The sequence below is a fragment of the Xenopus laevis genome, chromosome 9_10L (assembly GCF_017654675.1).
Source record: "Xenopus laevis strain J_2021 chromosome 9_10L, Xenopus_laevis_v10.1, whole genome shotgun sequence".
Taxonomy (NCBI): Eukaryota; Metazoa; Chordata; class Amphibia; order Anura; family Pipidae; genus Xenopus; species Xenopus laevis.
Genome location: NC_054387.1, coordinates 75,749,455 through 75,768,066, shown reverse-complemented (window position 1 = coordinate 75,768,066; position 18,612 = coordinate 75,749,455). Strand labels below are relative to the sequence as shown.

At 38.4% G+C, this 18,612-nt stretch overlaps 1 protein-coding gene across 1 annotated transcript in view; it reads left to right on the top strand.

The window, feature by feature from the left end:
* Positions 1–16,834, top strand: part of tlk1.L (tousled like kinase 1 L homeolog) — an 86,508-nt gene extending 69,674 nt beyond the window's left edge. Inside the window, exons 11-21 of the mRNA XM_018235890.2 lie at positions 873–1,061; positions 2,715–2,781; positions 3,872–3,969; positions 6,948–7,029; positions 8,298–8,389; positions 8,467–8,556; positions 9,646–9,815; positions 10,213–10,348; positions 12,384–12,495; positions 12,584–12,691; positions 14,964–16,834. Coding sequence (XP_018091379.1) covers positions 873–1,061; positions 2,715–2,781; positions 3,872–3,969; positions 6,948–7,029; positions 8,298–8,389; positions 8,467–8,556; positions 9,646–9,815; positions 10,213–10,348; positions 12,384–12,495; positions 12,584–12,691; positions 14,964–15,140 — 1,321 coding nt within the window. The 3' untranslated portion in view covers positions 15,141–16,834. The remainder of the gene's footprint in view (positions 1–872; positions 1,062–2,714; positions 2,782–3,871; positions 3,970–6,947; positions 7,030–8,297; positions 8,390–8,466; positions 8,557–9,645; positions 9,816–10,212; positions 10,349–12,383; positions 12,496–12,583; positions 12,692–14,963) is intronic.
* Positions 16,835–18,612: the final 1,778 nt, after the last annotated feature.

Here is an 18,612-nt window from a genome sequence, read left to right as displayed (position 1 = left end):
AAAATAGCAGTTTAAAGTGAAAGAAATGACAGAGATTGAGGAAATGTCAACAGAAACTGCTAAACAAAAGAAAAACTTTAGAGAGAAGGTCTCTGATGAGTAGAAATGGCTACTGTCCCAGCCCACCTTGTGTCCTCTGTCTCTCCTAACTCACTTCATAGAGAACTTTATACTCACCTGACCAGTGCCTGCTTGTGTTCGCCATGGCCCGGTATGGATCTTGCATCTGACCAAAGGCTTTATACTACATACAATATATAGCTTACTGTTTCTTCCTTCTATGCCTAGTCATAACTTGATTCTTTTCTTACTTCTGTGAGAGAGAGTTGTGCATGTTTGTAGTTTTTGCTTTTTATATGCATAACTAATAGCTGTATGTTAGGCTCCCTACCTGCCTACAACTGTAAGTTGCACCCTTTACTGGAAAGAGTCAGAAAAAAGGCAAAATATTTCAAAAAACAAAAAAAACAATGAAGACCAATTAAAAAGTTAACTTAACCAACTCTTTAAATGTGTCAGCCAGCTGAGGCGGCATTGGGCTTAGAAATGTCCCTGCCCCCCAAGAAAAGAAAAATAAAGTACATATTAGAAATGCATACTATCGTTGGTCACAATCTATATCTTGTTTTGTATGTAAAATAAGAAACCGTGCGTGACTAAACCTTCCTAGCTATAACTCTGTTTGATGTGGTGAAATCACATGAAAACATGTGATACACTACCACCGCTTGCATACTCCTACATCAGAATAACTCCATACAATAAGCACATATATTGCGTTGCCTGGAAACCGTTTCTGCACATTTACTATTTAATGGCATATTCTTCATTGTTCTATTGTTCCTTTTGTTAAAGTATCTGTCTATTTACAGGCAACAGGAATGGGTGAATCAGCAAAGAGAAGATATTGAAAGACAAAGAAAACAACTGGCCAAGCGGAAGCCGCCATCATCAAACAGTTCTCAGACTCCCTCTGCCAACTCAGAACCAAAGCAGCGGAAAAACAAAGCTGTAAATGGAGCTGAAAATGACCCCTTTGTAAAACCAAGTTTACCACAGTTGTGAGTAGTGTTTCATGTTTCCCTTTTTCCCACCATAATGTTTCATCCTGGTCGGCCCCTGCTCTTTCCCTGACTGATGATAAATGACACGGTTTGGATGCAAGCTCACATGAATTACCTTTACATGCAGTGCTTTCCTTGATCAGCCATATTACTGAGCAGGAAGGCTAGACTGGCTGACATTTTTGGTATGAGTATTTTGGTTGTTCCCTCTGATTTTTTGAGAAGGAACCAGTGAATACCTGGAGATAATGCACCCATCCTAAAAAGTGCTAAAAGTGCATACGTGCTAAAAAAGGAGTGGGGTAAAATTCATAAAGAGTGGTAGAAAGTGCTGAGTTCGCTAAAGTGCCAGTGTTACTTGCTGCCAAGACCACCAGGTTTACAAGGCCTGGGGTGCATAGCTCGAGCTCAATCATACGCAAAAGCCTTTGGCCAGGATCAAGTGCCTCTATGCCTTACCAATGAAAAGAGTCTGCATGGGCACCCATTAGCTAAGGTGCCTCCCTCCATGGCAAGGCAAGATACTACCCTTGATCTAATTTCTATTCAATAAGCACTTCTCTGCTAGTGTGTCCTGTGTTCTTTGGAAACAGCTTGACCTAGCAAAGAGTGAACCAAAAACTGGAAATGGATAATGGCTGCTAGATGATAGATATACTCATTGTTTTGCTATGGTTATACACATACATAATAATAGATGTAAATCCTTTCAGTAGCCATTGTACTTTATCTTATAAGTAAGTTGCCAAATTCTGGGAATATTCAAATTTTAATGTTACTTTGGTATTTGCCCCCTTTCAACTAAACAATAAAGTTTGTTCATTGGCCAACAACAATATTAATGAAAATACAATTCGAAATGGTTGCTATGATTTTCTACTCCATAAAATGCAAGGTTGTCATGCTACTACTGAGACAGTTACAGTGATAACAACAATGTTTTTGTACTTTGCATGTGCTGGGGCAGGGATTGTTCAACAAGATGGATACATTGAAGTACTGGTATATTTTTAAGATGAATCCTGGCCTGGGGTTAGAATGTTTACCATTACTGGGGGGGTTCCTATGGTTTTGGGGTTTTTTTCACACTTTTTATAATTTAAATATGCTGAGGTTTTTGTTGTGTGCAGAATTTGTGAAGCACTGCTCTGTCTGGTTAGACAGAGCCCTATAGGAAAACAGAGTTTACTTTTACCTTTCAAGTATAATTTCAATCTCTGAATAAAAGTTTGAGTTATGCTTACAGCATTTTTCTTTTTGTAATTATTGTATTTTAATGGCTCTATATTTCTGTTTTTGTAATGTGCAGAGCTACCAGGTGTTGGTACTTTTTCTCTATTGTGTTGTGCACTCTAAGAAGAGCTGCAGAAACATTTTGTTCCCATATCTTAATATTTAAGGCCACTGTTTCCAACATTTCTTCAACTGGAGAGATGTCTGTTTCCAGTGAGGTCATTTTTATGCCTCTTAAACTATTTTATGTTCCAAATCTACTTTAAAATGATTAAATGTCATCTTTAAGCTATGCCTGGAATGTACGTTTCTTATTTCATGATTTTCAGAAGAAAATCAAAATGATTTGTTTCCCCCCCCCATAAATATTTATGAAATTGTATTGTTTTCTAACAGATGCATTTATTGCTTTTTCAGATTAACTTTAGCGGAATACCATGAACAGGAAGAAATTTTTAAGCTTCGGTTAGGTCATTTAAAAAAGGTATGTGATTGTAACATTTCATTTCAACACAGTTTGGTTTCCATATTTGTAATCTGCATTGGACATTAATATTTCACTGAGAAGTGACGCGTCTCTAGGATACAGGGGATAGAAATTTACATCTAGAAATGTAATGATATTACAAGGAAGGGGCTGTTATACCATGAGCAGGTGGTTTACAGGCATTGTGGGAATCCAGAGGGGGAACAAATAACTTGACAAATGCATCCATGGGAACAAGGTTTAAAGGAAAACTATACCCCCCAAACAATGTAGGTCTCTATAAAAAGATATTGCATAAAACAGCTCATATATAAAATCCTGCTTCATGTAAATAAACCATTTTCATAATAATATACTTTTCTAGTAGTATGTGCCATTGGGTAATCATAAATAGAAAATTGCCATTTTAAAAAATAAGGGCCGCCCCCTGAGATCGTAAGATTCACTGTGCACACATACAAACCACATATAAGGTCACATGAGCCAATTAACAGACAGAGTTCTGCCTTTTGCTTCCTCACTTCTTCCTGTTACAGTTAGTGTTGTAGTATTTCTGGTCAGGTGATTTCTGAGACAGCACAGATAGAGTCATGAAATGGTGGCTCAAGGCAAGAGATGTAAAAGGGCAATATTTATGTAAATATATATTCCAGTTTGGTAAGATTCTTTAATATGCGACTTAATATGATATGAACTATCTGTTGCTTAAGTGTTCATTTTGGGAGTATAGTTTTCCTTTAAGGGGAATTTTAATAAGAAGCGGTTTCTTCATTGATTTTTTTTATGTTGGTCAATATACATTCAACTGATAATTTTGCCTATGATATTGGTCATTGTTCGAGCTCTTAATGTATCTGCCATTAGAACTACTTCTGAAAGAGCTTCAGAACTATCACTGTAAAAAAAAAACTTTTCACATTTTAAAGGACAAGGAAAGTTGAGTTCACCCGGGGGGGGGGGAGGTGCCAATATCATATCAAATTGTTTCATTTTTGTGCACAACAAACTGAAGGCTGCAAATCATATGCAAAACTTTAATTACATCTTGCCCTCACCTAAAACAACAAAATAATTTGTTAATATGCAGGAAGAAGCCGAAATCCAGGCAGAGTTGGAAAGATTAGAGAGGGTTCGAAATCTTCATATACGGGAGCTTAAAAGAATAAATAATGAAGATAATTCACAGTAAGTACTTTTGGTTTACCATGCACAAATAATATGTATATTTTTTTTAACATGTTTTACTCTTCTCTCAAATGTTTAGTTTTATAAGCTCTTGTTATTGTAAATAATCTGTTTCTTGCTCCATTCTTAATAATAGGCATGCAAAAGATAGGAAAACATAGCTTTTTATTTACATGGGGCTGCACATAAACAATGAAGCAGTATACAAAGTGCACAGTTCCACTGCCTTCTCTTAAGCCCATTAGGGGAAGGATGGTGAGGACATTGTTGGGACCATTTTAGCTCTGTTTGTAGTACAATACAATATTTGACTCTGAATGCTTTGTGCTTGCACTTAAAGGGGTGTTTCACCTTTATGCTAACTTTTAGTATGGTATAGAATTGCTACTTCTAAGTAACTATTCAATTGGCCTTAATTTTTTATAGTTTTTTAATGGTTTGCTTCTGACTCTTTCCAGCTTTCAAATGGGGGTAAAACTGATGCTGTGTAAGGCTACAAATGTATTTTTATTGGGGCTTTTTATTACTCATCTTTCTATTCAGGTCCTCTCCTGTTAATATTCTAGTCTCTTATTTAAATAAATGCATGGTTACTAGGGTAATTTGGACCCTAGCAACCAGATTGCTGAAATTGCAAACTGGAAAGCTGCTGAATAAAAAGCTAAATAACTCAAAAACCACAAATAATAAAAAATTTAAAATAGTTGTCTCAGAATATCACTCTCTACAGCCATTAATGCTAGCATTGCTTCTTCTCTATGTTTAACTATATACATAGGAGAGACTTAATTACTTTAGATGCCTGAGTGTTTCATGTCATAACATGGCAGCTTCATCTACAATTGCCATGTACAACATTTGAACACAGGCACAAATGTTTTTATTGAGTACAACAGATCTGTAGACTCACAGGCTTACAGTACTAACAATGATATAGGGCAGGGCTGTCCAACTGGCAGCCATGTGGCCCGTGAGCCCCCTTTATGTGGCCCTCCACATCAAAATCTGCATGCTGTGTCTGTTTACCAATCGTAAAATTTAAAAGGTATCACTACAGAGATTAACTGGCCCCTGCATTGTTTAAACATCAAATTCAAACTAATCCCCTGTATTGTTCACACATGTGATACCCCTGTATTGTTCACACTTGTGACACTTCTATTGTTCACTCCCCTAAAGCCCTGTACTGTTCACACCTGAGACCCAGACTGAAACTGCCCACATTGTTCACCTGTTCACACTTTATACAAAATGCTAATGGGACACCAGCACTGTGTCACTGTATGTAGTACATAATAGAGTGGTCCTGATTTTCCTGTCTCCTGCTCTGTTCTGTCTTCCCTATACTCCCTGTGTGTGTTATACTTCGTCTGCTCTTTGCACCCTGTGTTTGCCATACTCTGCCTGACCTATGATCCCTATGGAATATAAGCCTGGTATTTGTTCTGGGGGTTTGTTAGCATTTGAAAATTATTGTTAGGGGCCCCTAAGGTGTTTAATCATATGATGGGATACTGTATTATACACAGGGGAGGAGAAATATGGATTTAAAGGTATGTCTTAATATGACAACTTTTTTCACATATGAGTGGCATCCCTGCCGGTGCCGGGCCAAGGTAGTTTGGCACCCTAGGCAAGAGCTTCAATGAGCGCCCCCTGTCCTGCATTACCATTTACCTACTTACCATGATGGTTTTTAAATAAAGGAAGCAAGAAAGTGTACAACACTTTTATTACTTACATTTCTGCCCCCTGTACCTGTAGCAGCAAGCCCAGCAGCCATCCATAATACAGCCCCCCCTGTACCTGTGCCACCAGCCATTCATCATACAGCCCTTCCGTACCTGTACCAGCAGCCATCATCATACAGCCCTCCAGCAGCCATCATATTGCCCCCAATCTTTACCTGTGCCAGCAGAAGCCAAAAATAAATCTGATCACATCTGCCCCCAAGTATTTATGTACCTGTGCCAGCGCCCAGCCCAGCAGAAACAGCAAACATATGGCCCCCGGCCCAAATCTGTACCTGGCTGTGCCAGCAGGAAGCTTCACACTTTCACAGTAATAGAAAGAATGTCTTCAGTTCAGGGCAACTGTGAAAGGCTGAGAGCAGCAAGCGCGAGCCACACTAAGCAGGCCGCAGCTCTCTGCCTCCCTCTGCCACCCAACCACATCAGTGATGTTACTGACACGTATACGCACTTCACGCACACTGCACAGAAGGAGCTATTACTTGCTGGCAAGAGGGAGAAGGTGAAGGAGGGGGATTCCACCCGACTGAGTGACCATGATTACTCAAACAAATTCTTAAATAATCGCTTGAAAAAAAAGGAGAAAAAAACCCCCATTAAAAGTGCCCCATCAATGATGGTGTCCTAGACAGCCGCCTACTCTGCCTACTCCTAGTTCCAGCCCTGATACCTGCAGTGAGCCATTAATGTGGACATGGTCTTGCAGTAACATGAGTGGGGTTTAAAGTGGGTGTGGTCTAAACACAGGGAGTGGCTAACACTGGCTTCCATTATCGGCCCTCCACCATGTAGATTAGAAAAATTCCGGCCCTCTGTACCATATAAATTGGACAGTACTGACTACAAAATGTGCACCTGAGTGCCACCCACAGGCCTACATTGATAAAGGCTGTACAGCAGTAGGGTATATACTGTATATGATGTGCAAGAAGAACAGCATTTTAAGATCACCAACAGAGTGGATGCCTCCAAATATTTATTCATATTGTTTTGCTGTGTGTTGCTGCAGGGGGTCACTTTGTCTCCCCAACTTCAACTGCTTAGTTGTATCCTAGGCTGAAAATGTCATTACTAGTGCTGTTATTATCTTGTTTACGTTTTTCTTTTGATATGTTTATTAGAGAACAGCCAATTACAAATACAAGAAGTATAAAAGAGATATTGAATAGGTAATAGAATGGTGGAAGTCACTGTATCTAAACAATGTGTTTTACCATTTAACTTCAGATTTAAAGACCACCCTACACTGAATGAACGGTATTTATTACTACATCTACTAGGTCGAGGCGGCTTTAGTGAAGTGTACAAGGTAAGGTTGTTTTTTTTAAACTACTGTATATTGAAAGCCTTTTAATCATTATTAACAAGTATGTATTTAATGCTTGACACTTATTTGTCTAGAGATTAGTTCTTGTTTTGGTTTGATTGTTCTCTGTCCCTGTGTACTCGGTACAGCTTCATCAGTAGCAGTGCTTAGTAGGGGTTACGCTAGTGCACACACAAAATGCAATTTATCTGAGTATTGATTTGTAAACCCTGTCTGTACCACAAACCTTACCCAGCTGTCTGAATTGCGGGTTAGATATATTGTTTTCCAACACATGACCCTTTCCTGATTTAATGGGGTTATGTAATAAAAGGCACTAACTTTTCTGAGGTGCAACAGGTAGCATTTACTGGTCACCTGTTTAAATGCAAGTATCTTATTGGTTGCTATTGTTTACTGCTCCTGGCCAAACCTAGTACCTTCTGTTACATATGGCGGTATTTGTAGCATGTGTTAATTTACTGAGGTCCTTAAAGTTTATGGTTAATCTTTAAAGCACATTTTAAAAGTAAGGTGACCTCTCAGTCTTTGTACCTTAGTTATACATTCACACACAATGTTGACTTAGATGCCAAAAAGTATATAGACCCAACTTGCCAAGGATCTGTCATATATACTAATTGCAGAGAGCAGCACACTGAGCACATAGCAAAGTGGCTCCAAATTGATATCCAATAGGGCAAAGTTTCAGGCCCTTTATCAAACCTATTGTATCCTATATCACTATTAACACTGAATGGTATGGATTACTATAGGTTTGATAAAGGGCCCAGTGAGGCCCCAAACATTGCCCTTTTTGACGTCTGATGATGTATGGAGCCAATAAAATCAGTCTGAAGTAACTTGACCATGTATTATGTGTGCTGCAGTTCTTTGGAATATAGATATACATTGTATAGTGTGAAGGACTTGGGTTCTTAGATGATTTAAAAGTTCTAAAAAAAAAAAGAAAAAGTAGCTAATTGTCAGCATTTGGCCATGTGATTGAGCCCCATGTCAAAATCTGTACAATTCTATATAGGAGATCCAAAAATGTTTGGTATAAGGAATAGCCTTAGCTGACCTAAAAGCAACATGGGTTGCATCTCCCTCCCATTGATATATGTGGCCATACTGCATGTGAATTTCTTGTTCAGTGCATATTACAAAGAAATTGTGCAGGGTGGCTGAGACAGAGGACATTGAAAGCCGTAAGAATCTTTGCATATGTTTGCTGTGGAAGCCATATAATGATTCCATATCTCTTTCAGGCTTTTGATCTCTATGAACAAAGATATGCTGCTGTGAAAATACATCAACTAAACAAGAGCTGGAGAGACGAAAAGAAAGAAAACTACCACAAGTAAATATTTTGCATCCCTTTGATAGTGAACTCATCACTTGTCTTGGCTACTGTACTGATCATGCTGTTTGTTGTAGGCATGCCTGCAGAGAGTACAGAATACACAAAGAACTGGATCACCCCAGAATAGTTAAACTTTACGATTATTTTTCCTTGGACACAGACACGTAAGTATCACTGCATTCAGACTACCCTTCTATCATCTAGCTATCATTTGTTCTGCAAGACCTCCTTCATGGAGGTCAATTACAGTGAGGTTTGGGGATTAAAACCGTTATTTACATAAACTTTTGATGAATGGCTGATACAGTATTGTTTTCTATCTCGGTAGCCTTGTTATGCGTTAGGGTGGTGGCAGACAGGGAGATTAGTCGCCCAGCTGCAAATCTCCTCTACTTCAGGCGACTAATCTCCCCAATATGCCTTACTGTCTGCAAAATTACAAATCGCCGGCAGGATGACATACATTTCCAAAGTCGCCCGATGTTGCCTCACAAGGAAACTTTGGAAATCCGAAGCGATTCTATGCCATCCTGCCTGCAAATCGCATCCTTGCCGTCGGGAAGGCATTTCTGGGAGATTAGTCACCTGAAGTAGGGGAGATTTGTCGCTGGGCAACTAATCTCCCCATCTGCCACTACTCTAGTTGAACCTTTAAAGGGCGGGGGGGGGGGGGTTAAAAACCTAATATATGTAAAAGCATTGCTGTAATAGCCTCTTCTAGATCTAGAGCTCCCCAACACGGCAGATCCAAATTCAAGCTAGCAGTACATTGGGTGGTTCTAAGATGATGTTTCCCACCCAGTGGCCTGTGAGCGCCCTGGGCCTTGCTCACCAACCCCTTTGATGTTGCTCCGAGTCGCCTCAAAGCAGGTTCTCATTCTTGAATTCCTTGGAGACATAAAAACCATGCATACTGCCAAATAGAGTCTCATACCATCTTCAAGCCCACATGGGGCTACCAAAAAGCCAATCACAGCCCTTATTGGGAACCCCTCTGAAACTTTTTTTTAAAGCTTGTGTTGCTCTCAATTTTTTTTTATAATTGAATGTGGCTCACAGGTGAAAAAAATAAGTTTGCTGACTTCTGTTCAAAGGCGTTTTGCCTGCTGCAGATTTGTTTGCGAGATGATTTCCCTGTAAAGCCTCTGAATACTTTGTTGGTACAGTTGGTGAAAATAGCTTTGTATTTCCTGAAATATCCTGAAATATCCAGAATTAATTTAATTAATTTAATTTTTTTGTCTCATATGCAGGTTTTGTACAGTGCTAGAATACTGTGAAGGTAATGACCTTGACTTCTACCTAAAGCAACATAAGTTGATGTCCGAAAAAGAAGCCAGGTCTATTGTAATGCAAATAGTCAATGCACTACGTTATCTCAATGAGATCAAGCCTCCCATCATCCACTACGATCTAAAGCCAGGTAGGTAGAACACACTATTCTGCACTGAACTCATAAATCACTATTTAATCTCGTTCTTTTTGCCACTTATAAGACTCAACTTGTCTCACTGATGCATGTCTCTTGTCTGTGCTTAAAGGTGGTGTAAAAGCATCCTTGTTTCTAATCGCTGGATACTTGAAATGCAGAGCCTTCTGTAGTCCGCATCAGTCCCACTCTAAAGCAGACCATAGCTTTCAAACTCTATATAATATTTCATGGGTGTCCTTATGATGTGTATTTGCTGCTTCACCCATTATTATTATTACAGAAATCCGTTTTTTACACATTTATACATTGCTTTTGCTCAGTGTTTAATTAACTGTACACAAATGCACTGAACGAATCAATGAATAAAAACAATGTCTCTTATGATTAGGAAATATTCTTCTTGTGGATGGAACAGCTTGCGGAGAAATAAAAATCACCGACTTTGGTTTGTCCAAGATAATGGATGATGACAGCTATGGTGTGGATGGAATGGACTTGACTTCTCAAGGAGCAGGGACATACTGGTGAGTGTCATCAGGTTCATGTTAAAAGGAAACGTATACCTACCAATAATAACCCTGCAAAGTTGTTTAGAGTGTTGTAAGCATTTTTGTAATTTGCTTTTTTTTAATTTTTATAGATTTCATGAGTAGTCAATCACTACTAATATCATGATTGTGTAACGAGTGCTCTCTGGTGTTCTGTGCATGCCGGTTAGAATGGCGAAAACCTAATTTACTGATTCAGGAAGTGTTTCCTGATGCTTCCCTGCTTAGTTCTATCACTCAGTGTGACAGGTATGATAGTTACTGACAAAGGAAAGCATCTCCTGTTGCTTCTATTATGTACAGCCCCTGCATGAACAGGACAGCAGAGCGCACTCCAGTTACACATTCATGATATTTGCGAAAAGCTGACATCTAAAATAAGAACAAAAAATAATTGAATTTGCCAAAGTGCTCGGAAGTGCACTCTTAGCAATTTAAGATTATTTTTCATATTTAAAATGGTAAAATAAAGCACTATTAAACAAGTTTACATACTTGCAGCAGTGCATTGAGTTGCTGTATAGAAATTGTTTTTGTGCTTTACAAATCCTGGTAGGTCTGATTATCCACCATCCATCTTTGCTTGATATACATACCATTACCACATTGCCTGGCCCATGCCAAAGTTGGAGAGGTTTATTTTCACTACTCTTGGCACCCAGATATTGTCCCACATGGCTTGTCCAAAAAAGGGCAAGCTTACTCAAAGATCTTAGTTTGTCTTGGTCACAGTTTACTCAAGTCACATTCACTTGAACCCTAGCAACCAGATTGCTGAAATTGCAAACTGGAGAGCTGCCGAATAAAATGCTAAAGAACTCAAAAACCACAAATAAAAAAATGAAAACTAATTGCAAATTGTCTCCGCATGTTACTCTCTACAGCATACCAAGAGTTAATTTAAATCTTCATACTAAAAGTGCGCACCAAGGTGAACAACCCCTTTTAAGACAAAAAAAAAGTGAAACCAAAATGGTAGAGATCAAGTGGGACATTCACTAAGATTCGTTGTTGCGCCAGCGTCCGCTTTGCCACACCACTACACAAATTCACTAAAATCCGAAGTTGCGCTCAGGGGAAGCATAAGGTTGCGAAGTTGCGCTAGCATTAATTCGCCAAGCAAAGCAAAGTTACGCTAGCGATGGTTAATTTGCATACGGCGCCAAATTCAAGTTACAATGGAGGTATATGTAGCAGCACTACACAAGCCTGGGAAACCTTCAAAACAGCAAATAAAATTTTTATTTTGCCCTACACATGTGCCCACTGTATAGTTAAGGTGCCATGAGCTAGGAAATGTAGGGGGGGGGGGGGGGAAGGGTAGCCCTAAAAAAAATTTTGATCTTTTTCAAACTATCACCCATAAAAAAAGAAAAAACACCAGCGTTTTTTGGGAACTTTTTTTTGAAGCAATCCCTATCTACTCTATTGCACTTCGCCTGGTCTGAGGTGGCGAAGAAAGTCTGGCGTAAAAGGTAGCGTTCAGAATAATTTGCGCGTCAGTGAATTTGCGTAGTTAAGTCCGTTGCGCAAATTTGCCAGGCGTAAGGGTGCGAAGTAACACTAGCGAATTTACGCCAGCGTCTGTTAGTGAATCGGCGAATTACCGAAAATACGCTACGCTGGCGCATTCACGCTGGCGTTAGGCGATTCGGCGTTTAGTGAATTTGCCCCCAAGTGTCCATTAGTCCAGTGAATGGATTCCAGTGTGAGCCAGTGATTTGCAATGCAATTTAACAGCATGACCTGGGTTGAAGTGTTGCACTAATAAGACAACTATGTATGGTTTACTAGATAAATACATTTGTTTAAATTTAGGGTTTAGTGGAATCTTTTCCTAATAGCCAATGCCACAGGCATAACTGAAAGTTCTACATGTTAAAGCACGTGCAATAATTATACCTTTTGACACTTTTTCCCTTTCCCAAAAGTGTCATTTTATCCAATTACTTACATTAGAATGCCACATGCTGAGTCAAAGTAGATTAGTGATGTGTTGTAAACCTTATAGGTATCTACCACCAGAGTGTTTTGTCGTGGGCAAGGAACCACCAAAAATCTCCAATAAAGTTGATGTGTGGTCTGTAGGAGTCATCTTTTTCCAGTGTCTCTACGGCAGAAAGGTACAGTATAATTATCTTGTTTTGAACTGCACCAGCATTGACATTTAATTTACCGTGGTGAATGATAAAACCCTTTTTTGGTTTTCAGCCGTTTGGCCACAATCAATCTCAACAGGATATCTTGCAGGAAAATACAATATTAAAAGCCACAGAAGTACAGTTTCCAGTGAAGCCTGTTGTAACCAATGAAGCCAAGGTAATCGACCATGCTGTGTTTACACTGATCATTGTTACATACAGCGCCTGGTGTTATTTAGAACAGTTAAGTCACTGGGTAGGGAACATGCTGTGTATAACCTCTAACGGAATGAAATTGAATACAATCAGTAAAGCCTTGAGATGGGTGATAAATTGCATATTGCTACCCACAATAAAATAAGGTTCCCAGAGTCTGCAGTCATCATAAGCATTTTTTGTCCAGTTATCAAATATCATTGGGGAGATCCCATCAACAGTGTTTTTTAGTAAGTGTCCCCACATATAGGTGTTCTGAACTCCAACTCACACCCCCCCCCAATCGACAGCCAACCTTATGACATTTTCCCCCTCATAAAAATATTAATGATGCATGTTGCCATATCTTTTGCAAATACTTGTGAAATCTTTGTAATTTGAGCAGGGCAGCCATCAGGGGGGACTGCTGTCCCGGGCCCGGTGCTTTTTGGGTCTTGAGGGGGGGGCCCGGTTGCTGTATTCACACTGTAACTGGCCCCCACTGCTGTCTGGGAGCTGCAGAATTGAGTGGGGTGGGAGGAGCTTCTTCTGCACAATTCTTTCCCCTCCCCAACTTCTTAACTATTGTCATTTTCATGAAGTTGGATAAGCACGGAAGGATGGTCAAATTACAGCCAATCCCTCAAAACAATGTAGGTCTCTATAAAAAAAGATATTGCATAAAACAGTTCATATGTAAAACCCTGTTTCATATAAATAAACCATTTTCATAATATACTTCTCTAGTAGTATGTGCCATTGGGTAATCATAAATAGAAAATTGCCATTTTAAAAAATAAGGGCCGCCCCCTAGGATCGTAGGATTCACTGTACTCACAAACATACCAACAAACCATACTTGTTAGGTCACATGAGCCAATTAACAGACAGAGTTGTGTCTTTTGCTTCAACACTTCTTCCTGTTACAGTTAGAGTTGTAGTATTTCTGGTCAGGTGATCTCTGAGGCAGCACAGAGACCATCACAAAATAGTGGTTCAAGGCAAGAAATGTTAAAGGGCAATATTTACTTAAATATATATTCCAGTTTAGTAAGATTCTTTAATATGCCACTTAATTTGATCTAAACTATCTGTTGCTTAAGTGTTCATTTTGGGGATATATTTTTCCTTTAAGAGAAAGCCAGTACTATGGAAGCTGGGGAGGAACGTGCAGGCACTACAGCTCTGCCCACCCTACCCAATTCTGTAGCTCCCTGATAGTGGGGGCCTGGCCACAGAGTGAGCATTTTAAATGGTATTGAGCAACTAAACATTTTTTTCTATTCTGTACTTTTTATATTATGAAAGTTAACATAAAATTGATTGTAAGTGAAAGCTAAACCCCCACACAATTGTATTTTAGTAGAAATGATTTTAAAAAGTTGGTGTTTAACCTAAATAAAATTTAAACCCTGGCCACTAATGTGTGGTTTGTTTAATAACTTTTAGGATGGGGGGGCCAGATGATTATGTTGTACGGGGCCCCATGATTTGTGATGGCAGCCTTGAATCTGAGACAGAAAAACTGCAAAAAAATATGTATATTATTAATAGGGATGCACCGAATCCGGGATTCGGCCTTTTTCAGCAGGATTTGCATTTGGCCGAATACTTTTGCCTGGCCGAACAGAATCTGAATTCTAATATGCATATGCAAATTAGGGGTGGGGAGGGAAATTGTGTGACTTTTTGACAAGGAAGTAAAAACTTTTTTTCCCCTTTTCATCCCTAATTTGCATATGCAAATTAGGATTCAAGTTCAGTTTGGTATTCGGCTGAATCTTTGACGAAAGGATTTGTGGGTTTGGCCGAATCTAAAATAGTGGATTCCGTGCATACCTAATTTTTAATTGTATCCACAAAACTCATTCCTTAAATCAATACATTTTATCTTATAATAAATGGCAGTGCTATAAAAGTGTCCGTTCTTCTGGGCAGATTATGGAACACTATTCCACTCAGCAACAGAATTCATTAGGTTGGGCAGTGGTGTTTGAGATCGAGCCTGGTGCACAGTCCCAAGTTTTACTTCTATAAAAAAATAATTGGGACAATGAAAAATGTGTGTTTTTTGAACAGTAACATCAAAAAAGAAAGGGTTGTACATGGATTGACATATAATGCACAGATTAAAAGTATACTGCACGCAATATTTTCATTATCGTCTAGATTTCTGAAGCTGAATTAATATCTATATAAAATGTTGTTTTCCTGTGGCATACATGTGATTTCTTAAGATGTTTCCTTCTTTTCAGGCCTTTATTAGACGATGCTTAGCATACCGCAAGGAGGACAGGTTTGATGTCCACCAACTGGCTAACGATGCGTATCTTCTCCCGCATATGAGAAGATCCAACTCTTCAGGAAACCTACATATGTCTGGGCTCGTGGCCTCTCCAACAACCCCTACATCAAGCATCATTTCATACTGATATTCACACCAAGGCTGGCATGATTATTCGTTACATAGCTTTCCGGCGCAGCATTTTTTTGCTTGACGATAAAGGAAAACCAAGAAGGAGTTTGAAGATAATTGTGTGTTTTGGGGGGCAGATTTTTTTTTTCTCTGTAGTGTTATTAATATGGCAAGAGCGAATGAGACTGTGAATAAATTTACCATTTGACTGTAATGTGATTTGGCATTGGCCTCAATTCATTGTCCTACAAAGCCATTTTCAAAGTAATGAGGGACAATGCTAAGGTTGTGTTCCTACACAAGTTTGGGGCCACTGTCAAGATATACATGTTTGTTCCACCAACCACATGCATTCAATATGGACAGAATTAAATATAATGAGGGGAAAAAAAGCTTTCTCCAGAGAGGACATTGTATATAAACTTTGTAATACTGCAACACGATTGGTTGATACTGGAGAGTTTTAGCACGAAGGGCATTTTTCATTATTTAAAAAAAAAAAAAAAGGAATAAAAATACACTTCTGATTATGGGCACAAGGCACCCGAGTGATCGCAAACCCATTTATTTAAACCAAAGCTGAATATAAGAGGGATTCATACTTTATGTTTGGAGTTTTAACATATTCCATAAGAATCCTTCACATTTCACTGTGATGTTTTTTTCCCCCTTTCATTTGAAATTGGCCACCCCCATCCAATTCCCACAAGTTCCTTTTATGGATCATTCCACTTGATACCTGTGATTCATTTGTTTTTCTCTCTCTCTCTCTTTGTTACATTGCCATAAAACACACAAGAGGTACCAAAACCTTCAATAAAATGTTCTATGCAGGATAATGATAAATTCCCTTCTCGCACTCATGTATATTGTTGTACAGATGTCCATTTCAGTTATCCATGTCCTTTCAGCAGCCGTTTGCCCTTGTACAAATGTTTAAAGTATGGCTTTTTCTAATTTGAACTTTTTTTTTTTTTTTTTTTTTTAAGTCTCCTCGATGGCGCTTTTTTTTGCTGCTAAACAATGTTGCTTTGAGTACATTTTTTGTTGCGAACCAATAGAATTGCCCTATTTAAAAGTGGCAATTAAAAAAAAATCCCAGATTAATTCATTAACAATCTAGCATGTGTACACATCTGTAAAACATATACACAGTACTGTAAGCCTGGTTTATTTTGCTCTGTTACCTGGAGCAAGTTACTGAGACTTTACAGAGGATCTGAAAGATTCTCCATGTAGGAGGCTGCAAGTAGGAAATACATTAAGTGAAACCTATTCTGCTTGGCTTAACACGGTGTTAGAAAACAGCAGATTCCTTTCAGCATAAACTCCTTTCTAGGACGCTGTGTTTCTTTATTGCACAAGTAAAAGGAGAGACCCTTCAATGCCAGAGTAGGCAACAGTAGTGCATTGGTCTTGCAATATATTGCTCTTTTCTGTAGCATATAAGGGGACTAGTCCTTAATTTCATGCTGTTAAAAAAGAAATTTGTGTCATTTTGTTCATGTTACAGAAGAGGAAGCTTGTATTAACACAGGTTACCATTTAATATTGTACAGTTCATTGTGGCTCTTGTTTCTGATGTTGCAACCAATTTTAATTTTTTTTCATTGTACATAAATATACATTAACTGTCTCTTTAAGATGCTGCTGAAAATTGTAGAGAATGTAGCCAAAACAGTAATAAACAATGAAAGTTGAAATTTCAAACACGTATTTCATTTCCAGCTTCCTTCCTTCTGGATATTAGTCTGCACTCTGCAGTTAGTTCTACAGGTATGGGATCTGTTATCTGGGAACCGATTATCCAGAAAGCTCCGAATTATGGAATGGCCACCTTCTATAGACTCCATATTATCTAAATAATCTGAATTTTTAAAAATTATTTCCCTCTTTCTCTGTATTAAGAAAACAGTACCTTGTACTTGATCCAAGCCACGATATAATTAATCCTTATTGGTAGCCTAATATCCTTTTATCACCGTATGGCATGTATTTCTGAATTGATGCCATAATTGCAGCCATACATAAGCCATACTTAGGTCTACTAGAAAATCATGTTAACATTAAATACATGATTTTTTAGTGGACCTAAGTATGGCTGCAAGCGTGGCATCAAATCAGAAATACATACCATACAGTGATAAAAGGATATTAGAAGTCACAGAGGCGTTCCATGACCATTTAAAGGCACTAAGCCAAAGTCTCAAGGAACTCCATTTTTTTTTTTTTTTGCTATGAAAAAATCTACATTAACACAGCTGTAAGACAAGGATATAATTTCACACCTATAATTCTAAAAAACGTTTCAATTGACCTTCATTTTTTTTCTTTATAGTTTTTTAATTATTTGCCTTCCTCATTTGGCTCTTTCCAATTTTTAAATGGGGGTCACTAACCCTATCTAAAATGCTCTGTAAGGCTGCAAATGTATTGTTATTGCTACTTTTTATTACTTGCCTTTTTATTCAGGTCCGCTCCTATTTATATTCCAGTTTCTTGTTCAAATCAATGCATGGTTGCTAGGGTAATTTGGACCCTAGCAACAAGATTGCTAAAATTGCAAACTGGAGAGCTGCTGAACAGAAAAGCTCAAAAACCACAACTTATAAAAAATTAAAATCAACTGGAAACTGTCTCAGAATATTACTCTACATCATACTAAACGTTAAAGGTGAACAATCCCATTAAAGGGATAACTTTTAGTATAATGCAGAGAGTGATATTCTGAGACAATTTGCAAATAGTTTTTCATCTGTTTATTATTTGTGGTTTTTGAGTTTAGTTTATTTCGCAAGCTCTCCAGTTTGCTAGGGTAATTTGGACCCTAGCAACGAGTGCTTAAATTGCAACCATGCATTGATTTGAATAAGAGACTGGAGTATGAATAGGAGAAAAGTATATAATAATAAAAAGAAGCAACAACAACAAATGTGTAACCATGCAGAGCATTTGTTTTTAGAGGGGTCAGAGACCCCCATTTGAAAGTTGGGAAGAGTCAGAAGAAGATGCCAAATAATTAAAAAAATGAAGACTAATTGAAAAGTTGCTTAAAATTATCCATTCTATAACATACTAAAAGTTAACTTGAAGGTGAACCACCCCTTTAATGTGAACTGCTAATTAATTGCTATGTGATACTGCAACTAAAATCTGTGTGTGCTAAATATCTGCATTCTATGGCATAGTATTCCTAGTAAATGGGGTTTTAAGTTCTCCCTTTCATTCTTACTCCCTACATAAGTGATTTCTAAATTCTGTACTAAATACATGTATTCATCCCCAGTGCAGTAACCCAATCACAACCAAACAGCAGTTTGTTCAGTCTGGTGCAGGCAGCATGGAAGCAAATATACTGCATTGAGGCAATTTTGGTATATGAACTCAATAAATATAAATCTGTCTGTGCTGGTAGCACTGCTTGCTCTGCCTGATTCCTGTATTGCAGACTTTTCCAATCTGAAAGCCACAGAGGGCCACTAGGTTTC